At 38.0% G+C, this 25,689-nt stretch overlaps 1 protein-coding gene across 1 annotated transcript in view; it reads right to left on the minus strand.

Moving 5' to 3' along the window:
* Window positions 1-219: 219 nt before the first annotated feature.
* Window positions 220-25,689, minus strand: part of fkbp6 (FKBP prolyl isomerase 6) — an 87,241-nt gene continuing 61,771 nt past the window's right edge. Inside the window, exons 3-8 of the mRNA XM_065284689.1 lie at window positions 8,329-8,418; window positions 8,001-8,203; window positions 2,131-2,250; window positions 1,207-1,404; window positions 830-939; window positions 220-753 (exon numbers count right to left, since the gene is read on the minus strand). Of these exons, the coding sequence (XP_065140761.1) occupies window positions 666-753; window positions 830-939; window positions 1,207-1,404; window positions 2,131-2,250; window positions 8,001-8,203; window positions 8,329-8,418 (809 nt within the window). The 3' untranslated portion in view covers window positions 220-665. The remainder of the gene's footprint in view (window positions 754-829; window positions 940-1,206; window positions 1,405-2,130; window positions 2,251-8,000; window positions 8,204-8,328; window positions 8,419-25,689) is intronic.

The following is a 25,689-nucleotide window of genomic DNA, read 5'->3' on the forward strand; positions in this document are numbered from 1 at the left end:
AAATCACATTTCGAGCATGCATTGCATATTTGACCAGCTGGTCACTTTCATAAAGAGCATTATACATTAAAGGTCAATATAGGTAACGAATAAATACCTACCAGTACCTACCAGTACAGCAGTAGAACGTACAAATTAAAAAATGAAAGATGGTTCATATGGACAATGATCACATTTTTACTTGAGTAAACAGAATTTATTTGTATTTTCAGACTTACATAGTGCTATTCATTTTTAAACAAATCTAACACTGGTCAGGTGAAACATTCAGTTTATTTTACACATTCACTTGGTATTTTTAACTTAACATACAAAATGGATTGTCAGTGCTGACAGTGGAATTATTGAAATTTTTTAACATAAAAAAGAATACCACATGCACTGTGTGATATACAAAATATTGACAAAAAATATTTCAAAAGAAATATTTTAAGGCACCTCAGTCATTAACCACATTCCTGAATATGATTCTAATGATCCAAAGAGAACACTAAACAACTGAGCATGTATGTTGTAAAATATAATTTGTGATAGGAAAAGTCAAAGTAACATGCAAAACAGCAATGCACCGCAATGCAATGCAATTTATTATTTATTGTGCTTATACTGCCTACTTGTGGTCAATCTGAAGGGTTTGTAAAATGGTGAAGGCAGGCACTTTAAGTTCACTTTTCACACTCACTTTTTGGCTTAAAACCTGAGAACATCTTGGAACACATCTCCTTCTCTTTATCCAAATACTCCTTGTAGCAGCTGTAAAGTATCAGTAGATCTGTTTAGCATACATCTATTCACATGTGTAAATAACATTTAGACAGGACAAACTTACAGAGCAAGTTTCTTCAGCAAGGTATTGATGTCAGGGTCAAAGGGCTTTTTTGACTGAGCAAGTGTGAGGTAATCTTGCGCCTTCTCATAATCGTTTATTTCCAAACAGGCCTGGTTAAAAATGGTAACAATTTACAATAAGATAGTATTTATTAACATTAGTTAATGCGTTAGCTAAAATAAACAAACAATGAACAATATTTCTACAGCATTTATAGTTCATGTTAAACTAACATGAAAAGTTATACTGGAATTAACTAATATATCAAGGATATATAAATGCTGAAAAACTGGAAAACTGGTCTTTAACAAGCAACATACAGTATTTTTACACAAACAATATTTTAAAAAATAAAAAGACAAACAAAGAGCTCTAACCTGGCCACAGCGGAACAGTGCTTTGGTGTTCTCAGGGTTTATGACAAGGGCTTTCTGGCCATAGCTAAGTGCCTTATGGGGCTTTTCAAGTTTGAGGTACGTGGCTGAGAGGTTGAGTAGGAAAGTTAGCTTTACTTCCTCAAGATGTTTTTTCTCTTCCTCGTTCACTGCCTCACGATACTGCAAAAGCGACACAGCCTGTTGCATGGACCAAAATAATTTTACTAGAAAAACATCTTGGGACAGTCTCTTAGATAAAATTTTTAAATGTCCCTGTTCCATTGCTTTGTTTATAGTTACTTTTACCACAGACTCCTTGTTAGCCCACTGCTGATTTTAAATGTTTATGAAACAGACTGATTCATCTTTGAAGTGAACATTTATGAAGAAATTTTAAGGAATAGCTTGACCAAAAATGTTTTGCAATATTTAACTGTCGTGTCATGTCAGGAGTTTTTTGTCTTTCATTGAATTCAAAAAGAGACCATTAAATATATAAAGTGTTCGGTTCATTTTACCCTCAAGTTTAATAAAACAAAGTACAAAACAATTAGTCCATTTACTCTTTATTTTAAGTCAAAATATAGTGCTGTGTGAGGAAAAGATAATATTAATTCTTGCCTATTTATGTGGCATGTTCATTTGACCTTTAAGAGCCAAAACTGAAGTAGAATCAATAGAAGTAGAAACTGTGTGGAGGTTAAGAAACACTAACAAGAGATGAAAAAAGTTAAATAACTATCTACATAAGAATCTACATTTTTGCTATGAATGTATGTTAATTACATCAAAGTCTATAATCGTAGTAAATTTTAAGTTTAAAGAAAACTAATGAGATGGTTTCTTATTAGCACATGCTTGATTTAAAAATTCAGTATCAATAAAAAAAGAAATATTTCAGTCATGAGTTAAAAATAATAATACCTGCTGGTATCTTTCTTTAGCATCTTCATAGCGCTTTTTATTGAAGCAGAGGTTGCCAAAGTTACGCTGGGTGTCCACCACGGTCAGCAGTGTGGACAGTGGGACAGCGTTCTGCTCCTCCTGAGGAACAAAAATCACTTTAAATCACTTCAGACACTACACACACACACACACACACACACACACACACACACACACACACACACACACACACACACACACACACACACACACACACACACACACGTTTTATGGGGACATTCCATAGATGTAATGCATTTTATAAAACGGGCAGTTCTGGTTCTTCATTCTGATTGGTTGAAACGCGTTCTAAGTAAGGGCTAATGTAGAGGCAGCCGGTAGTTATCGGGAAATAAGCCCCGACAGTGTGATCAGGACCCGACGCGAAGCAGAGGGTCTTGTATCACACTGAAGGGGCTTATTTCCCGATAACTACCGACTGCCTCTACATTATCCCGCTTATTACACGGCTACTTGCCACATAAGAAAAAAACTGGACATGAATATGAATTTGAAACATTTTATTGGCATATTTGTTTTAAATTAACATTTTTATCCTTCCGCGAAACTTTGCACAGATGCATAAAATGATCGTAATACCTTATTAAGATCCTATGCTTCATACTTGTCTGTCTCCATTTTTTTTCTCTTTTAGCCAGTCTTTGAGAAGTTTTAATGCCCATTCTGTATTTTTTTGTGTGTTGGCTTCGTAGCTGTCATGCTCTATTTTGTCAAGTTCAGTCTCAGTAAGCTCTCTGTGTCTTGTCGTTGTTCGTTCTTCTATCCACTGTTTAAATGTTTTGTTTTTTTCCGTACATGTTAAAATTAATGTCAAAATGTTCCAGTGAAAAGAACGAACCTGCAACTGTCTCAACTGACCAATCAGAATCAAGCATTCCAGAGAGCCGTGTAATAAGCCGTGATAAAATACACCGGTAACCTCGCGGTTCAGACCACATTACATAAGTATCACTGCGCTACTGTTGCTGCATACAGATTTATGAAAGTAAACACCAGTGTCTTTAATCATATTTTTTATTTGTCAACAATTGCACAATTAATGGCGATATTCAAATAACTGTCAATAAATATTGTTGAGTCATCTCGTCGATAAAGAGAAAACATTGTCTGAGGAGTTTATAACTCAAGTTCATACGTCCGCTATTATCCACTGGGTGGCGATCTTACCCAACTTAAACACTGATGCATTCACTCAACACTGAAAACACAGCGTGTAAGTTTTGATGGCTTTGAATCTGGTCTCTTACAGAAGTTCTTCACAAAAATGGAATTATCTCCGCTTTTAGCTAAAAAATTTGAGAGATGATAAGGGAACAAATGAAGGTGGGATGAAACATTTTTTTTGTTTGTTTTTGTATGAAAGCGAATGGTCTGTTCTTTCATTTTATATTTTATGTTTATTTAAAGAAGATAATTTTTCTGCAAGGCATTAAACTAAAACTGGGTGGCAACTTAAAAAAAAAACGCTGACGGGGAAAGAGTTCAGCATGCTTCCAAGCATATTTGATCATCACTTCAACAGTTGCACAATATAAATGTTAATGTATAAATTAGATGAATGGTGATTGTATAAAATAAACACCACAGTCTTAAATCATATTTTCATTGTGTCTTTGCTTTGTCTGTGTTGGTTGGGAACTGCGCTCTGTTTCAGTCACACTTGATTCTGAGGAACTACTTTGTTTGGTGGAAGAGTAATATTTGTACTAATATAATTACAACTTATTTGTGTTTTATTTTATAAAATCCCTCTAACGTTATGCATATGAAGTAACCGTTTTATAAAAGCAATAAACCCCCTCGAAGCAGTGGGGTTACAGTGCATTTTATAACAGCTAAGGGGGTTTTAGGCACTCCGCGAAAAACGCCCCTTAGCTGTTATAAAATGCACTGGTAACCCACTGCTTCTTGGGGTTTATTGCTTTATTATACTGTACAAACTGTACATTCTATTCCCTTCCCCTACCCCATTCCCTAACCCCAACCATCACAGAAAACTTTCTTGTACCTTTGATTTTCAATAAACATCATTCTGTTTGATTTATAAGCTTGTTTCCTCATGGGGACCTCAAAATGTCCCCACGAGGTCACAAATGTACTGGTATTCCTAGCTTTGTGGGGACAATTGGTCCCTACAACGTGATAATTACCAGGTACACACACACACACACACACACACACACACACACACACACACACACACACACACACACACACACACACACACACTTAACATGGTGGCGCCCGTAACGAGCCCAGAGGCTACAGAACTCGTCTAAAAAAAGGACAAATGGCTCTATTATATGAAAGACAGAGCGCAAGGTGGCGTAGCATCACAGAGTCCGTGGCATTTCATATAGCGGCGGACATGGCACGCATTGCGCAGGGCTTAAAGTGAAAAAAAAATCCTGAGCCTGAACTTTCTGTGGCTAAACCAGGAATTTTACCAAGCCCGTCTTTTCTATTAACCAATTCTATGAGCAACAGCACATTCATATTTTCAACGCATTAACAACTTATTGTCCCAAAAAACTTTGCAAAAACAAGCTTCAGGTTTCGGAAGTGTACTGCACCTAAAAGCAGGGGTCTCAAAACGGCTTTGGGCCATTTCTGAGATGGGCATCTTGTCGGAGGCCGTAGAGCTTTTTTAACATAAAACACAATATTTCTTTATATGTACTGCATTTAAATTCTATTATTAAACATATAATAATACATAAAAATATAAACAGTGCATTCAATCTATTTTATACTTTATTTATAAGAGTAAGTAAATCTTTTCTAAACCTCATCTTAAATTAATAAATAATAAAATAATAATAAAATAATAATAAAAAATACAAACTTTTTTTATTAAAACCTTGCACTAAATTAACAAATGTAATTACTGAATACATTTATGAACTATTTTAGCCTATACATTTATTTTGGACTTGTTCGATCTCTGTAAAAATTAATATTACTGCTCCATGTGTAACCACATAGCAAGCAACATAATGATTTATAAGATGTACTTTATTATTCACTCATATTAAGTTGAGTGAGCTGCATACATAGACTACTATAGACTACTTTTATCTTTTGAACGTTTCTACTCATCTTTCCTCTTTTCATAACCTGACCTGGGTACTTGGCTTTTTCCTCATCTGTAGTTTAATATGCGTTGCATTACATCTCCCGCTCGCACTGCTTATGATGTTTCACCAATAAAAGCTGTGACTTGAACTAACAAACCCGCGCAGCTTTTCTCGGAGTAACAGTTGAGTAACCCCGAGTTACAGTACAGCTCTTCTCTTCTGTCGCATGGTGACAATGATATGATTGAAGTGAGGTGCAGATGAGCAATAAAATCTGATCACGTATTCCGTTATCCTCTCTGGTCAGAGTGAGAACCGCTCATGGTTGCGTAGCAACGGAGGACGCCCAACCTCTCACGCGCTTAGGAATGAAAAAAAGAATAGCATTGACTCGTGTTTAACACTCGTTTTTAGACGCGACATGTGAACGGCGCCTTAAAAGTTTACATCAATAATTAAACAAATATAAAACTAAGTAAATGAACATTTTTCTGCAGGGCAGATTATATTATATTTTTAAAAGAAGACACGGGCCGCATAGAGGGGGAGGGGCAACCGCGGGCCGGGAGTTTGAGACCACTAGCCTAAAGTCTTACTCGCCCTCTTTCTTCAAGCCACTTTTTTTACTTTCTTCTCCAAAGCAGATGTATCTTCTTCTGGTTTGATAAACTTCATTCTCCATAGCGTGTGTAGCCTACAAGCTATCTGCGAAATGGTTCACTTTCTGAACAAGACCCGCCCTCCTCTCTAGCAATTGGCTAAGACAACCTAATATTATGCTCCCATTGGCTGTGACAGCTGACTCGTGAATCAAGGTGATAGGTTGAAGAGGACCAGTTATTATTACCAGTTTGTTTACTCAAATGTAGCCGCGCGGTATGCACGCTCATAATGGAAGTGACACGCTCGTTTTTTCGAAGCGCGTCCGTGCCGAAAGTGCCTCTGACTGTTATTTGCAAGTTTTGCTTGCGCCGGAGTCCGGACCTGCCCTCAAGCCGGAAATCCGGCCCCTGGCCAGAATACTTTAAGCCCTGATTGCCGTCGTTGACCAACGTGGCTTTATACGACTGATCTACTTTACCAAGACTAAACAAAGGTAAGCAGTAGTGTTTCACAGATGCGCACGCACACACGTTTTCTTGATGTAAGAGCTTTCTCTCTCCCTATGATGCGGTGTACAAGCGCATGTGTTCTGTAGTTGTCTGTGTAACAACAACAGTGTTTTCTCTCATATTTAAAATAAAATAGGGCTAATAACACAATGATAAGAAGAGCAACAACAGTAAAGGCTTCAATGTAAATGTATGGTGATTTTTTCAGAGGATGTCATGTTTATAAATCAGGATTTTAACAGCAGTGATGTGATGTTTCTTTACATCAGGGTTCCCACACCTTAGTTAACTTCAAATTCAAGGACCTTTCAAGGACCTTCCAGGTCCAATACCCTCAAATTCAAGGACTAAATGTGGGGACACATTTCAAGTGAGAGCAAGGTTACATCGTGTTACCTTTTAAGATACATTCGAGGGAACTCGTGCTGCCTCACTGTGGTGACACTCTGTGGACGCCTCTAGGGGTAAGTGCGTCTAAATGTGTATATCAAATTCAACCAATCGTGAGGCTTAACGACAAAGACAGGGTGACGCGGTAGCCAGGAAGTATATCGCTATCTGAAATAAGACGGCGTTACAGGATCGCAGGAAGTATGGCAAGGGAGACGCAGCGTCTCGTTCCCTTCTCAGGGAACAACAGTTATATACGTAACCCAAGATGTTTTCATGTGTCAAACACAGCTATGCAAAAAAGCATTTTGGTATGAATCAACATTCCCATACAGAAGATATTAGCATTTAAAGCAAACAGTTTAGCATGTGTGCTTAAAAAGTCTATAATTTTTATGATATTATCCTACACTACACAGGGAATAATATGGATTTTTTTCAGAAAACTTGCATAAAATAAATTCAAGCACTTTCAATTACCTGTATCTATGTATGTATATTTTCAAAAACTTCCCAGGGCCTTGAATCCCCCCCCCAGATTCAAAAACTCTCAAGGATTTCAAGGACCCGTGGGAACCCTGATATATATTTTTGACAAGTTGATTAATTTTTGGGAGAAAAAAAGCAGTCATCAGTCCACTATTATAATGAGTGGCGATCATAGTGGTGCGACAGAAAGTAAATATCCCCTACTTCTATTCAAAGCTGCCATATTGTTAAATAGGCCTATGTTGTGAAATTGTTCAGTGGTGTGGTTTCATTCTTTTTGGCAAACAAACAGTATGTTCTGGTGTGCAATAATTCTGATAATTCGCAGCTGTGAAGTAGTTCTAGGTTTGTTCTATAGGACTGCAGTTCGATATTATTTTGCTAAATCAAGTACGCTAAAAAACATTCAAACGAAGGCGACTCCGGTCTTTCATTAGCAATGATGTTTCAAGTAGTTCTAGAAACAACAGCATTTCATGGACAAACATGTTACTTCGGGCTAAATCTTAAAGGTATATGTTACTTTAAGCTATATCATGAGATAAAATTATGATATATGCCGTGAGGTGTGCCAACTGTGGTATAAGCTCAACAATTGGTTATGGACTATTAAATTCTTAACTGAAATAAATTATTGCACAACACTTACACAAACATTCACATTTAATTTACATTAATGTTACAGAGTCCATATCATTCAATGTAAAAAATAATTATAAAGTAATTATTAAAATGAAAAGGTTTAATACATAAATCTTACCGTAGTAAGATCCATGAATTCATCCACTTGTGCAGAGTCAAAGAAATCAAGGACTTGCACCTCATAGAGGACTGTGGCCAAAGGAGGTATATGCGGGGGACAGCCAATGTCCCCATAAGCATATCTGGGCTTAAAGAGAAAACGAGAGAATTCGCCTTTCTTCATTGTAAGAAGGCCAAGTTCTAGTCCATACAAAGTAACATCTATAAAAAAGGGGGAAAGAGGTGATTTACATGTATTTATTTAGCAGATGCTTTTATCCAAATTGAAAAATTAAAAGAACATTTAACATTTTGTTAAATTTAAGTGATTTGCTTTTTCACCCTACCTCTACCAAGCTTCATCATCCGTGGATGTTTCTGATTGCTTGTTGTCTCAAATGGTACATCAGAGTACTCAAGAAAACCAGAAAAATGAACTGTGGATGAATGTTAGAAAGAAAACATTAATTGTGCAAAAGAAAACTATTATTTTAGGGCATTAACCAAACCCTGAAAACTAGTGTTGTAGTCAAGACCACCTAAACCGAGACCAAGTCATGACCAAGACAGGCCGAGACCGAGACAAGATCAAGACTTTTAAGGGTCGAGACCGAGTCAAAACCAAGACAGGCCGAGACCAAGTCAAGACCAAGACCATTGCAAGTCACTGCATTAAAACACTTATGATAAAATGTGGAATATGCATATGATTAGGCACTTCTTGTCTGTGTGTGTGCGTGCCTGTGTGTGTGTGTGCCATCAGAGAAGTTTCTATAATAATCAAAGGCATTGCAGATATGTGGGAATTTATCTTTGTCTATAAGCATATAAAAGTGAACAAACACTAAAGAGCTGATATCAACTTAACCATTTAATCTGGACTGTCTTTCCATGGCTTGCCATCCACTTAACACAATGCAGGTGTTTTTAGTAATAAAACTAGAAAAACTGTCATTGGGAGAAACTTAAACAATGCCAACATCATATGCCAAACCTGAATAAACTGCATGAAATTAATTATAAAAATTAATTTGTGATGTGCACTGCAAAAAATGATTTTCAAGAAAAAATGTTCTTAGTATTTTTGCCTTGTTTGCAGTAAAAATATGTAAACTCTGCACAGACTACATTTTTATAATTCGCAAACATGTGTTTTGTGTAAAAGCATTTCGAAATCTGTGCGCAGGACATTAAGATTGCAAGCTGCAATGTCTGTAAAGGACAAGATAATCGCGGAGATTAACAACAGTACATTCGCAGGGCTCTCAAGTCTCACGCATTCACTGTGAAATACATGCATTTCAGTCAGTTTACACACTCACACCTTGTATTTCTAAGAGACTGATAACTTTTCCTGCTATATACAATTAATGGAAGAGGCGCAGGGAAGTTATCTGTCGAGTTTAGCAGTCTCGAGTTTTTCTCGCGCTCCTCTGATGTAAATCACGTGGATGCGCGGCGCGTGCACGCACAGAGTGAAAGTTAGAAGAGCAAGATCCGATAAATGTGGTAAATAACGCAGGTTTCTTGAATATAGCCAAATACGTGTTAAATCATGCTTGATTTATTAAAAAACTCTCCAACTGCTTTGCAATCAGAAGCTTTAGCTTACCTGAAACTAACCTGTAATGAATGAAAGGACCAGAGATGTTTTTCATTATTATTGCCATGTAGTACAGAACATGTAACCTAATGGGCCCTATCTTGCACCCAGCGCAATTGACTTTGTCAGTGACGCATGTATCATTCGTATTTTGCACCGGCGCACAGCGGGTTTTTCCCTCCGCAAACGCACGTCGGCAAACTAGGGAATGAACTTGCGCTCCCTGGGCGGTTCAGCGCAGAAAAGGAGGCATGTTGCGGCGCAAACCATGCCTGATGCTATTTTGCAGTTTCAAAAAACAATTGCGCCACTGACCAGTAAAAAAAAGTTTAGGGCCCTATTTTAATGATCTGAAACGCAAGTGCGAAGCGCCACGCGCAAGTGAGTTTGTGGGCGGATCTTGGGCGCTGTTGCTATTTTCCCGGCGTGAGAAATAACTCTTGCGCCGGGCGCAAATCAATAAGGGGTTGGTCTGAAGTAGGTTCATTATTCATATGTGTGGTTTGGGCGTAACGTCAAATAAACCAATCAAAACGCTATCCAACATTCCCTTTAAACGCAAGGGCGCAAGTTCCATAGCGGGTATTATTATGACGGATTTACCAGGCGCACGCCAGGAGCGGTTTACAGCCGAGGAGACCGACGTTCTTGTAAGAGCAGCAAAGACAGAGAAGTTGTTTTGTATGGGGAAAGGAGAAACCCGCCCAAATCAGCGTAGGTTAAACAGGCGTGAGAGGAAATAGCCACAGTCTCATCAGCTGGCAATCCCCATCGTTGCGCCAAGCGCTACAATGATGTCAGGAGACGGGGGAATCCCAAGCTTGCCAGCATAAATCGGGCACGCCGTGTAACAGGAGGTGGATCTGCCTCAGGACCTGACGCCAGCAGAGGACATCGCTGCGTCCACCCTCACCGCTGAAAGGGTTTGGGGGCTTTGAAATCGGACCCAAGAAACGCAAGCAAGGTCCAACCCCAAAGTACTCTTACAAACCAAGTTCATATACGTTAAGGTTTCTTATGAAACATTTTAATTATTATTTACATAAAATAAACGTAATACAGCCACACAACAAAATTATGAAAATATTTTAATCGTTATTTGCATGAGAATTTTTTAACACAGCCACACAATAAATAAAAACTATCACCACAATGCTCACCACTATGATTCCCCTTATCTCGTCTATTAATATTTTTAAGTGTAACAATTTATGATTTGCAAAAGTAACTGTTGTATCTGTGTAGATTAGATGAAAAGTGTATGCGCGTTGTGCACGCTATACATTATGGTCAAGCATGCGGCCTTAAAATAGCATAATGAACAACGCGCAACGCGCCACTGACTTTAAACTTTTTTTTTCTGGTCAGTGGCGCAATTGTTTTTTGAAACTGCAAAATAGCATCAGGGATGGTTTGCGCCGGAACACGCCTCTTTTTTGCGCTGAACCGCCCAGGGAGCGCAAGTTCATTCCCTAGTTTGCCGACGTGCGTCTGTGGAGGGAAAAACCCGCTGTCCGCCGGCGCAAAATACAAATGATACATGCGTCACTGACAAAGTCAATTGCGCTCGGTGCAAGATAGGGCCCATAAAGTCAGTGGCGCGTTGCGCGTTGTTCATTATGCTATTTTAAGGGCGCATGCTTGACCATAATGTATAGCATGCACAACGCGCACACACTTTGCATCTAATCTACACAGATGCAACAGTTATTTTCGCAAATCATACTTTGTTACAATAAAAAATATTAACACATGAGATAAGGGAAATTATTGTGGTGAGCATTTTGGTGATAGTTTTTATTTATTGTGTGGCTGCGTTAAAAAATTATCATGCAAATAACGATTAAAATATTTTCATAAGTTTGTTGTGTGGCTGTATTACGTTTATTTTATGTAAATAATAATTAAAATGTTTTCATAACAAACCTTAATGTATATGAACTTGATATACGTTGATTTCCAAGATGGCAGCACGTCTCTCTGTTTGTGCGTGATTGTGCGTGATTGATCTGTTTGTTTGTTTAGGGGATAAGGTTTATGGGATAATTTGAAAACTGTATACTGTTTACTTCGTGTGCTTTGAAACAATATTACTACTCATACGAAGAGGGTATATTTGTCACTCTCGTTGGTGGTATTGCGACGATGGATGTTCTATGACGAGAGTCTAGTCCAAGACGGGACTGATATATCCCCAGTGATCTGGTGCTGTAGTCTTATAGCAGTGCACTTTGATATCGCTTGAGGATCTGCTTTGTGCTGGCTGGTCGGGGCTTGGAGCCTGCTGGAGCTTGACTGTAGACGTGTTGCTGATTTTGATGTGCCTGAACGCTCCATGATAAAGGAAAGTGATTTTTTTCCCCTCGTTTTTACAGCTGCTTTCAAGATATAATCCGATGTTTTTTGGAAGCGGCTCGTCTTGATTCAACTCTTGTATCCACAGCACTGCTTCACTCGCTGGGTTTCCTGTTTACTAGTGACGACACGTGATATTAGCGATTGCTGCGGAGATCCGGAAAACCCGCATCGGATTTCATCGTATACCTGAACTCCGTTATCCCACAAAGACCTGTTTGTAATTCGTCCAGGTCCCGTGTAGCACTCTGTCTCTCCTGGATGGTTCGACGGCCATGGAGAGAAAGATGCGGTTGGTCCTTGCCTTTTTATGTTTTTATTTTTTTCTGTTCTTATGTCCTATTGGGGGCACTTACTGCTGGAATGGCTATTCCGGTCCAGTGTTTCAAAGACCGTGTGACTCATACAAGGGCACGTGTACATTTGGTAGTTCATTTAATGTTGCTTTATTCCCTCTGCCCATACTTTTCCTCTCTGATATTGTTGACCTAGTCTGCCTGTCCAGTACTATGATGTTATATGATCATTTTATCACTACCTCCTGTATGTACCATACCTCCAATTTCGGATGGAGAAGTAATGTATCATACAAGAAACAACTAAAGCACAAAAGTTTAATTGTTTTATTACTGTTGATGTCAGGGAATGTACAGCCCAACCCAGGCCCAAGTATCCCACTAAGTTTTAACACCCCGGCAGATTTTAAAGAAAGATCGGGTCTTGGTTTCTTTCACTTGAATGTACGCAGTCTTGTTCCTAAGCTGGATATGTTGCGTATTTGGGCCCTCTCTACAGATGCTGATGTATTCGTCCTGACTGAAACCTGGTTAAGTAAATCGGTTTCAGATAAAGAAATTAATATCAGTGGTTATAATGTTTTTAGGACTGATCGCCCCAGTAGAGGTGGGGGTGTAGCAATATATATTAAAAGTCACTACCAAGTTAAAACACTGCTATCCAAATCATTAGTCAAACAGTTTGAATTTTTAGCCCTGGAGCTTGAAGTCTCAAAAACACTCATTATAACAGTTGTTGGCTGTTACAGGACACCTTCAGCTGTTAGTGGTGCTCTACCCTCCTTAATGCAACTCCTCTCTGACTTTAACTCTAAGGAATTAGTAGCCTTTGGAGACCTTAATTGGAACTGGTTACAACCAGTATCTGATGAATTTAGAGCTAATTGTGATTCATTAAATCTTTTCCAGATTGTTGACAGTCCCACACGGCCAAACCTCAAAAATCCGGAAAAATCAACGCTAATAGATGTGATTCTAACTAATGTTCCTCACAAGTACTCAACTGCCTCCATATTTGCAAACGACATCAGTGACCATTGTGTCGTAGCAACAGTAAGAAATACTAAAACTCCAAAAATTAAACCACATATCATAGTCAAGCGTAATATGAAGCATTTCTCAGAAGAAAAATTCCTTAATGATCTGTCTAACTTTGACTGGGAGAAAATTAACATCAGTAGAGACGTTGAAAGTGCCTGGAACCTATTTTATGAGGGGTTTACCAACATAATTAATAAGCACGCCCCACTAAAGAAATATAGAGTCAAAGGCCGAAAAAATGCTTGGTTTTCACCAGATTTAGCGACCACTCTCCACGAGCGTAATTTGGCATGGGCAAAAGCAAGGAAATCAAACAAGAATTCTGACTGGCTGGTCTTCAGACAGCTGCGCAACGCATGTACCCTTAAAATTAGAAAAGTTAAAGCTGACTATTTTCTTTCTCAAACCACTCATAATCTCAATAATCCGTCAAAATTTTGGAAAACTGTCAAGTCATTATCAATAAACAGTAAAGGCCTTGAGCTTCCCTCAAGCATTGTAACCGACTCTCAAAAAATTACTGACAAGGCCAAAATGCTTGATTGTTTTAATGAACATTTCACTGCTTCAGGATTTTTATTTGAGTCACTCAGTACTCAGCATGATTGTTCTTCTACGGTCGAGACTGTTGGTCTAAATCCTTTTAGCCACCCTTTTAGTTTTAGTTCTATCACAGTTTCAGACGTAAATAAAGCCCTTAAACATTTGGACACAACAAAATCCGCAGGCCCTGATAAATTGGATCCCTATTTTTTAAAGCTTGCAGGAAATTTTATTGCCGTACCCCTGACTAATATTTTTAATTTATGTTTAAACACAAATGTGATTCCTCCCATCTGGAAATCAGCGTTTGTGGTTCCTATTCTAAAAGGTGGTGATCCTTCCATTTTAAATAACTACAGACCAATCTCTAAACTGTCAGTGCTGGTCAAGATTTTAGAATCCCTTGTCAGTGATCAGTTAAAGAAATATTTTAACAGTTATAATGTTTTATCTGATTTCCAATCTGGTTTTAGAAAAGGGCATAGTACAACAACAGCAGCTCTTAAAGTTTTAAATGATTTTATTGAATCAATGGATAACAAGCGGCATTGTGCAGCCCTTTTTATTGACCTTTCAAAGGCGTTCGACACAGTGGACCACACAGTACTTAAACAGAGACTGTATGGGGCTGGGCTTAGTGAGCAAACTATTGGCTGGTTTGTTAACTACCTTACAGATAGGACTCAGTGTGTGCAGGCGGAGGGTAGCACTTCTCGCTATCTGAAAATATCAAAAGGTGTGCCTCAGGGATCAATCCTAGGACCATTGTTATTTATCATCTATATTAATAACATTGACCACAATGTGTCTACTGTCAAATTTCATTTTTATGCTGATGACACAGTACTGTATTGCTCAGAACCTACCGTAGACCAGGCCCTCTCCCAGTTACAACTTGCTTTCAGCATGCTTCAACAGAATCTTTATGAGTTAAAACTTGTTCTTAATGCAGATAAAACTAAAGTTATGCTTTTTACAAATACAAAACCTAAATCAAATGTGCCTTCAATTCGCACTACACAGGGAACAAAAATTGAATTTGTCTCTAAGTACAGATATCTCGGTATTTTAATTGATGAATCTCTTTCTTTTAGCCTTCACATTCAGCAGCTGGCAAATAGATTAAAACTTAAATTAGGGTTTTATTTTAGGATTAAATCCTGCCTTTCGTTTGAATCTAGAAAGAGGCTGGTTAATGCCACTTTTATGTCTGTACTTGACTATGGTGATGTTTTATACATGCATGCGTCGTCTACTAGTTTACATACATTGGACAGTGTTTACCATGGAGCTTTGAGGTTTATCACTGGTATGAAGGCCCTCACTCATCATTGTGAACTGTATAAACGGGTTGGATGGTCATCTTTATTAATACGGAGACTTCAACATTGGCATATTTTTATATATAAGGCAATATTAGGTCTCCTTCCATCCTACCTCCTGACATATATAAGTGAAAAAGGTACTGGGTCTTATAACCTTCGTTCCCAAGATCATTTCCTTTTAACTGTCCCAAAGGTTAGAACTGAGTTAGGAAAAAAGGCTTTTCAGTTTGCTGCTCCTTCAACATGGAACAAGTTGCAAGAATCTATGAAACTAACTAAGTTGGTTTCACTGGCCGCTTTTAAAAAGATATTATTTGACTCACAGGCAGCCACATCTGGCTGTGGATGTTTTAATTGATGTGTAAGGATTCTGGTTGACTTTGAGGGATTTAGTTTTTTCTTTATTTTTTATTTTCTGTGTTTCTGTGTATTTTGTATTTGCGTGTACTGTATGTGTGGTTGTACTGCTGCCTCCCTTGGCCAGGACACTCTTGAAAAAGAGATTTTTAATCTCAATGAGTCTCTTCCTGGTTAAATAAAGGTAAATAAAAATAAATAAAAATTTGTAAGAGTACTTTGGGGTTGGACCTTGCTTGTGTTTCTTGGGTCTGATTTCAAAGCCCCCAAACCCTTTCAGCGGTGAGGGTGGACGCAGCAATGTCCTCTGCTGGCGTCTGTGTAGAGGCAGATCCACCTCCCGTTACACGGCATGCCCGATTTATGCTGGCAAGCTTGGGATTCCCCCATCTCCTGACACCATTGTAGCGCTTTTTTGGACGCAATGATGGGGATGCCAGCTGATGAGACTGTGGCTATTTCCTCTCACGCCTGTTTAACGTACGCTGATTTGGGCGGGTTTCTCCTATCCCCATACAAAACAACTTCTCTGTCTTTGAATGCTCTTACAAGAACGGGGGTCTCCTCGGCTGTAAACCGCTCCTGGCGTACGCCTGGTAAATCCGTCATAATAATAGCAACCCGCAATGGAACTTGCGCCCTTGCATTTAAAGGGAATGTTGGATAGCGTTCTGATTGGTTTATTTGACGTTACGCCCAAACCACACCTATGAATAATGAACCTACTTCAGACCAACCCCTTATTGATTTGCGCCCGGCGCAAGAGTTATTTCTCACGCCGGGAAAATAGCAACAGCGCCCAAGATCCGCCCACAAACTCACTTGCGCGTTGCGCTTCGCACTTGCGTTTCAGATCGATAAAATAGGGCCCTATCTCTCTCTTAAACAGAGCTTAACATACACGCTGATAGCAGGTGCTGCAATCCTACTGTATATAATACAGATTTCATTTTAATTTAGATGCATTTGTATTTTTTAATATGTAGAGCAATTTATTTAATTTGGATAAATTTGTCTGTCTTTTATCAGACTTACCAATTGTTATAATTTAATTTATATTTGTGCTGGTCAGTTATGAATAATAGGAAACACTGAACTGCTAGCAAAAACTTGAGAATTTGGTGGGGCAGAGGGGCCTCTCCCCTAACAGATGTTATCTCACTCCAAACTTTTAAATAAAACCTGAGAGCCCTGCATTCGTCACAACAAACTTGGTCAGACATTTAAGTTCATCACCTGATAGAACACAATAAGTATCAAAAGTCTGTTGATAATACAAAACAGGCAAGACACTCAACCCTCACTCAACCATCCATGTCATGGTCTCATTTAACCACTTATGTTTGTATTGAACATAGCCTACTGCACAGTTACTGCTGTTAACTCTTTCACCGCCAGCGTTTTTAAAAAAGTTGCCAGCCAGCGCCAGCGTTTGTCATGATTTTCACCAAAGTTTAATGCCTTCCAGAAAATGTTCTTCTTTAAATATATAAACATACAATATACCAAATGAAAGAACAGACCCTCTGCTTTCAAACAAAAAAAAGTTTCATCCTACCTTTAGTGGTTCTTTTGCAATCAGCTTTTGAATACGGGTAGGTTTTTGCAAAAACACCATATTTTGAGCAAAAAGCAGAGATAATTCCATTTTTGTGACAGCCTTTTCATAGAGATCCCATTCAGAGCGATCTTTAAAACAGACACGGACATGCAGCAGCTTGCCATAGGGCAATACTTCCGGGTTTAAAAAGTTGCAGAAGGGCGCCTATTGCGGAAAGACGGAAAATCTCGTCATTGGCGGGGAAGCGTTTTCTCTTAATTGACGAGATATCTCGTCAATGGCGGGGAAAGAGTTAATTTTAGATGGTTACAGTTATTGGTTTCAATAGCCAAACCAAGTTTAGCCTGTTAAATACCATATAAACATATTGTTTATGTATACTTTCATTCTTTCTTGTTTGTTGCTTGATGAGAAAAAAAAAAAAAATCGGAAATTGGATCGGAACCGGCCAATTTGCTTGTTAAGAAAACCGGTATAAAAACCGGCCATGAAAAATCAAGATTGTGCATCCCTAGTGAAAAATTATATATTTTTATTAAAAACATTCAAATAAAACTTAATTTTCAAGAAACAATGAAAGACAAATGAACACATACTAGATGAACAACATTACTTATGAATTAAATGATTTTAACAGAAACCTCTAACAAGAAAAGCTGCGTGATGAAAACTAAAGGGTTAATAAACACAAATTGATGCGCTTTCTATAGGACACACTTTACATAATATTAAGCCTTATATACAATGTACTCTATATATATATACACATATATAAAATATACACCTAAAGGATTCTTAGGAACACCTGTTCAATTTCTCATTAATGCAATTATCTAATCAACCAATCACATGACAATTGCTTCAATGCATTTAGGGGTGTGGTCCTGGTCGAGACAATCTCCTGAATTCCAAACTGAATGTCAGAATGGGAAAGAAAGGTGATTTAAGCAATTTTGAGCGTGGCATGGTTGGTGGTGCCAGACGAGCCGGTCTGAGTATTTCACCATCTGCTCAGATACTGGGATTTTCACGCACAACCATTTCTAGGGTTTACAAAGAGTGGTGTGAAAAGGGAAAAACATCCAGTATGCGTCAGTCCTGTTGGTGAAAATGCCTTGTTGATGCTAGAGGTCAGAGGAGAATGGGCCAACTGATTCAAGCTGATAGAAGAGCAACTGTGACTGAAATAACCACTCGTTACAACCAAGGTATGCAGCAAAGCATTTGTGAAGCCACAACACACACACAACCTTGAGGCGGATGGACTACAACAGCAGAAGACCCCACCGGGTACCACTCATCTCCACTACAAATAGGAAAAAGAGGCTACGATTTGCATGAGCTCACCAAAATTGGACAGTTGAAGACTGGAAAAATGTTGCCTGGTCTGATGAGTCTCGATTTCTGTTGAGACATTCAGATGGAAGAGTAAGAATTTGGCGGAAACAGAATGAGAACATGGATCCATCATGCCTTGTTACCACTGTGCAGGCTGGTGGTGGTGGTGTAATGGTGTGGGGGATGTTATCTTGGAACACTTTAGGCCCCTTAGTGCCAATTGGGAATCATTTAAATGCCACGGCCTACTGTACCTGAGCATTGTTTTTGACCATGTCCATTCCTTTATGGCCTCCATGTACCCATCCTCTGATGGCTACTTCCAGCAGGATAATGCACCATGTCAAAAAGCTTGAATCATTTCATATTGGTTTCTTGAACATTACAATGAGTTCACTGTACTAAAATGGCCCCCCACAGTCAAAAGATGTCAACCCAAGAGCAACTTTGGGATGTGGTGGAACTGGAGCTTCGTGCCCTGGATGTGCATCCCACAAATCTCCATCAATTGCAAGATGCCATCCTATCAATATGGGCCAACATTTCTAAAGAATGCTTTCAGCACCTTGTTGAATCAATGCCACAAAGAATTAAGGCAGTTCTGAAGGCGAAAGGGGGTGAAACACAGTATTAGTATGGTGTTCCTAATAATCCTATAGGTGAGTGTATATAAATGCATGTTGATGTGTTAAATAATCGGACTATGATTTTTATCAAAATAATCGGAATTATGATTTTTCCCATGGTCGAGCAGCCCTAATACACGGGTTAAAATTACAGCATTTTTGACAATCAAAAAACCTGTGGTTTGTTTTTCCTCTTTAGATGCTGTCATCTTATTTTAAGTACAGTATGAGTCAGAATATATGGGTGGTGGTAGTAGTAGTGAAGTAGTAAGAAGACTGTCAGCTAAACCAACAACAAAGTTCATATTTGTAGTTTTCCTTAAATAAAAAAGTGTTTCTATTCAGACAAATAAATTACTTCTGAATATGATTTCATATTTTATTGTTTTATTCTATATTTGGAATATTTCTGTACAAGTAATTGGAAACCTAACTGTTTGAACAATCACTATCAACAACTGTGTACTGACAAACGTCTCAAAGTTCACCTATCTGGGTTCCACAGTCGACACCTTTAAAAGACTAGACTGTGAATTGGACATCCGTATTGGGAAAGCATCAACAACCTTAGGCAGGCTTAGCGAAAGAGTATGGAAGAACAACTCGCTGTCTCTCCGCCTAAAAATTCAAGTTTACGAGGCCTGTATACTCAGCTCTCTCCTGTACGGCAGTGAAACGTGGGCCACCTACCCCAGACACGAACATCGTCTGAACACCTTCCACTTTCGTTGCCTGCACTCAATTATCGGCATAACCTGGAAGGATCACGTTCAAAATTCAGCTATAAGTGCACAGACCTCTACACTATGCTGCGCACACGCCGCTTACATTGGGCCGGTCACATCTACTGGATGGATGAAAACCGGTTACCAAAAGCAATCTTGTATGGCGAAATTGCTGATGCCCCTTATAGCTCCGTTATAGCTCCGTTATAAGGATGTCCTGAAGCGTGACATTCGGTCGTTCGGTCTATCAAGTGATAACTGGGAAAACCTTGCAGCTGACCGAGTAATGTGGCACTCCTCTATAAAATCTGGTGCCTCAAGATCTCACCTGCAGTATTTAGACTTCCTCAACAGTAAAAGACTGAAACGCCACACCAATCGTCGTTCTCGACGCAAAGGGCCTGAATGAATGAACTGTTTGAAAGAATGTTTTTATCTATAAAATATACATTTTAACAGCTGCTTTCATGTTTATTTAGAAATGGCAGGCAAGTGGCATTATTTGTTCACGTTCAAACTTTACCTACTTTAGGTGTTTAGTTTTATAAATGGGGTTGTACTGTACAGCAAGTTGCATTCATATAATAATTGCACTGAAAACATGCCATATTTGCAGAATATAATTTGGTGAGTATTGCAGTGTAAGGTAAAAATCTATGTTCAATGTTAAAAAACAGGAGGTTGAAACTGCGTCGCATTTTGTTTCTGTTGCTGTCAACAATGTTGTTGTTTTTTGGACGTTTCATTAAAAAAATCTGTCAGCTCAAAATCTGAGGGGTTGAATGGGCATGATATACCTACAGTACCCTGATCTCACACATTTCTTAAAGTCTATCATCTGCCTCTCTAAGCAGTTCAGTAACGCATCATGTCACCCCACCATGATTTGGATCACTGCGTTTGCATGATCACCTTTTGTTAGATTTAATCCCGAACAGCTGAATACACTTGATGACTTGTGATTAAGAGGAGCATTAAGCTGAAGAAAAACCTACAAATTTCTAAATGCTAAGGAGTGAAGTTTGTTATATTTGGCACATTCAAGAAGTGCCCTGTGTTATTATTTTAGATTTGTTATTAGCTTTTTTATTATATGTGCAGAATTTTTTGTTTTTGTTTATTATAGCCCCTTTTACTGTTTGTACATAATGATGACGTAGGCCGTCCAATCACAGTGGAGGAGGGGTGGGACAAGTATCACAACAACCAACCGGCTCACAGCTAAAGTATCACAGCTTCCAAAACGCTTCCACTGTAGCTGAAGAAAGCTGGAGCTCAGCTTAAAAAAACAGCTGGCATTTGGTGTCCTCCAGGCGTTTTCAGCTGCATTTAAAAGTTTTGGTGTGCACAACCCCTTACAGTTTGCTGGATTATTGTTTAGTCCAAAACAGTTGACACATAGGTCAGCACTGATATGACTAGGGCTGTGATGGTGGCAGTATTTTACCACCATGATGGTAATGCACCAGTTCCCTGCTGTAGTTATAAAATGTGTGTGTGTGGAGGGGCGCGTGTGGTTTTAGACGCGAAATGTGAAGCACCCCTTATTCAGCTTATTCATTAAAGCATTGTGGATATTGCAAATTCGAATATTTATCCACTCATCAGAGAGGCTCTAGAATTTCAAAAGTGTTTTTGATTAAAATTAATAGTGCTCTGCTTGGCCATTTCGGTGAGTGCTTATTAGGGTTATAATGTTTCCAGCCGTGCTGGAATTTAAAGACATCTCGTTGGGAGAGTACACTACCGCGGGTCTCACTTCACCACCGCGAAGGCCCTGCACCACCGCAGCAGGGTATATACAACAATCCTTAAGTTAAATTTAGGGCTGCAGTAAATGAGTCCTAATCTATCTTAACAAACTTAAGAGAAAGAGATTTAATAATATATGTGCTTCTTAAGTCTATAATTGTGTTTATATCTGTCATTAAATGGACTAGAATAGCACGAAAACAATGTGGATTAAACAAATCAAGTTATAAAAATTACACAGACCATCAAAAGGCACATTGAAGAGGTTTTGCTCATAAATGAATGTAAAATAAAGTAATTTGAACTTGAGATTTTTATACGGTAACTTAACTGCACAGTATGCACTGCAAACGCTTTATTAAATGCTACCTCTGACTAAGAATGCATTATTTTGCACTTGTATAGTCTTTTTTATTTAGAAATTTTAAGAGCAATAAACATATATTGAAATGTTTACATTCAGATATGTAAATCAACATGTCAGGGCTCCAGACTAGAGGTCCCGTGGGTCCCGATGCAAAACAGTGCGGCTCGGGACAAATTTTGAATGGTCATTGCGGGAGTGGGGGGGGATGATAGAGATGCACTTGCGGGTGCGGGCGGGAGGGATGATACGCTGCACTCCCGCAAATTAAATATTAGTGTAAAGTAAAATATATTAAATAATTAAAGTAGTACATAATTTGTAGTTGTGAGGGGAGATTCTGTTTGGTAGCAATAAAAACTTTTAAGCGGCCTAGTTTTGTATGGTTGAACACATGCAGGCTTACCAATAAATATGTTAGTGCTGAGTGGGACTCATTTTCAGCCGCAAATCTTTAGATTTATTTATGTTAAAAGACGGGTAAATGTTTTCAGTCTATTAGTTTTTATTAAACTTTCTGTTAAATATAAGCGAGTCATTTTACTAATTTATTGTTGTTCTGTTTTAATAAAAAAATGATTTAAAAAAAATACTAATCATTCGTAGTAAAGGAAAATTATGTCTTTCATTTATTCGTTATAACGCAGATACCATCCGTCGAATTCATTTTATTAATAAAACAAACTGTTTAATATAAGTGAGTTTGTCATTGTAAGCCTACTGTTTTATTGGTGTTGAGTTTTCGTATATATTATGAATAATAATGAACTAACATTTAACAAATTTATTTTATTAAGAAATGGAACTATTTAATAATCTAACGTTAAATATCAAATGTAGCCTACTACAGATTTTAAATGTCTTTGCCAAATATATTTTCGTTTAAAATATGCGGTGTATTTAATAAGTTCAGAAGGTGAAAAAAATCCTCACCTGCATATCCCTAAATCCAACATCTTTGTAAGAACGTAAGTTAAGTGTTCATGTTATTTTTACATTCTGACTTAAAAGAACAATTTGGAAAAAGAGATCAGAGCAGAGGCGCGTGTAAATGCTGCAATTACACTTGCTCTGACGGCAGCTTATTTTGAAAAGACGCTGTATTTTATTGCTCTATTCGCCAAGTGTATTTTAATTGGCCACACTATGAAATTTATATATAAATTCATAACTTTTTAAAATATTATTCAATTAAACTTATTCAAAAACTACTGAAAGGAAATAAATGTGTTTGTTTCTATTTTTTTAAATGGTGAGTCTTGAGATTACCTGTTGGGTTGAAAAAGTTTGCAAACCACAATACATAAGCAAGATTGATCAAAGCTTTATCAAATCTTTTTAATTTTTTATTAGTAATTATATCATGTTATTCATGTATATAGGTAAATAACGTCGTAAGATAGGCATACTTTGTGTCCAAAAAGAATAAATATAGTGGATTTTTTTTTACTTGACATCATATATGAAACTTACTTTATTTTCCAATAAACTGATGAGTTTTGCATCATATAGATTTTTGATACTCTTGCAATAGACCAGGGGTCCCCAACTGGCGGACCGGGGTCCAGGTCCGGACCCCAAGTCGCTTTTATCCGGACCTCTAAACATTTTTGTTAAAAAGTTTTGGAATAAAAATAAAAATTAATTTTTACCGAAAGTTATTTTTAAACAGGCGTGCGCGAGGGCAGCTGTGTCTGTGTCAGGTCCTATGCAAGAGCCGGGGTCCGGAGAGAACATAAACTTTGGCTTGTACACACAATTACTATGAGATTCGTGAATGGATTATTATGGCTTTGTCAAAAATTAGAAAAGTGGACTCTGAAAACCGCATCTTTCGAGATGAGTGGACTGAAGCATACGCGTTCATTTTGCCGTCATTGAGGCCCGTGTGTCTTATTTGTTCGGAGTCTGTTGCTGTTGTTAAAAGTGGAAACATCAAGCGGCATTTCGAGACAAGACACAAAACTTTCAATGAAAATTACCCGCCAGGATCACCCGCGAGGACGAGGAAAATTGGTGAACTAAAAGGACAGTATGAGCGTGCAACACGGGTGATAACACAGTCCCTTAACGCACAGCAACGAGCATACGAGTGCTCACTTCGAGTACAGTGGATTTTGGGCAAACATTAAAAGCCTTTTACTGACTCCGGAATGGTGAAAGAATGCATGGAGGCGTTGGCAGACACGCTGTTTGAGGGTAAAGAAGGACAGCAGTGTAACAACAGTTTCTAAAACAGGTACAGGTTGCTCTAAATACCTGATATTGGACCAGTGATTAGGCTCGTTACAGGAGTGTAAATAATTAAGGCACACTAGGACACAGATAATAAGTAGAAAACGACTGAATTGTATTTTTGTTAGTGCAAAATAATACTGGAAACAAATGTAACACAATCACAAAAATAATAAAATGAAACAAATAAAACAAATGAAATAATTGTTCGTTGTTCTTTTATCTTTTAGCTCTGTTAACTATTTAAATAGTTTATCTTCTATTTGCTCCTAGTTATTTGATTTATGTATAAGTTGTTTAGTTTCTATTTTGGTTTATAGATATTTAGTTTCACTAACTTTCAGTTTAATAAGAGCTTTTCTTATATTTGGGTTTTAGTGTTTTCCGGTTCAACCTTTTATATTTTACTCATAGAAAAGATTTACCCAAATAAAACAATCAAAATAAAGAAAAGTACATCATTTAAAAGTACATCATCACAATAGTTCAATTAGAACAGTTTAACTCTTTGAACAATCAAGCGATATCAGTCAATATCTTCTCAGTCTGTGTATAAATGAATGTTCTTTTGTCATCCGAATGAAAAGATATGTTAGTGTATGCAAAAGTCCTTCAATGTAGATGAGAACTGTGTTTCAACAGTCAGTAGTGCAAAGAAATCAATGAAGGAAAATCTGATTTCCCTCCGATCAGAATATACACAATGAAATGAATTCCACCTGATCAGTAGTAAACACTAATCCAAGGGTTTGCAAAGGATTTCTCCGTCTGCAGTTCTCTCAAATCAACAGTTCGGTTGGGAGGCTCGCCATCACGGTATACGAAGGGTTTGATCCAATCACACAAAAAAACTAACCAAATCCGGGGGGTTTCATACACTTTTAAACCCGCATTGGATTTTACAGGGGTTCTCAATCAGGAATCATCCGCGACAATATCAATAATCCCGTTCTAAAAATCACCCAATATAGTTAAATAATAGGTCTACAACATAATATGCATCATATTATTTGAATATCAGAAAGGATTATGTAGATATTTGCCTCAGATTCACTTTGGTGTTTCTCTCGCGATCAGCAATGCGTGTCTCTCACTGCTCTGCGTCTCACGTCTATGACATCACACGCAGTCTCGGCTTAGACTGATTACATCACTTAAGCATTTAGTCATCTTTAATCAATTTATTATTTTATTATTTTAAACTACAATGACTTTAATCAGCTTTTTGTTTAAAACTTTTAGCATTTTATTAGAATTAAAATTATTTGAAAATTATATTATTTTCTAACCGTTTCATATATTGCTGAATTCTAACCTGTGTTACACCCTCCCCTCTTAAATCTATGCAAGTCCCTTTGCATAGCTAAGACCTAAGACTTAGACCTTGGGGTGTCTTATTGGTTTGGGATGTTCTGCAAGTGACTCTACAAAAGCAGTGTTCAGTCCTTGCAACAGGGATTGGATAATGGATATCATTGGGTTTCCCATTTCTGGGTAAGTCAGTCTTTTTGACTTCTGCTTCACTCTTTTGGACCTTCTTAACTGAATTTCATCCTCACTTTCACTTTGATCCGTTTCTTCCACAGG

Source organism: Paramisgurnus dabryanus, chromosome 5 (genome assembly GCF_030506205.2).
Source record: "Paramisgurnus dabryanus chromosome 5, PD_genome_1.1, whole genome shotgun sequence".
Lineage (NCBI taxonomy): Eukaryota > Metazoa > Chordata > Actinopteri > Cypriniformes > Cobitidae > Paramisgurnus > Paramisgurnus dabryanus.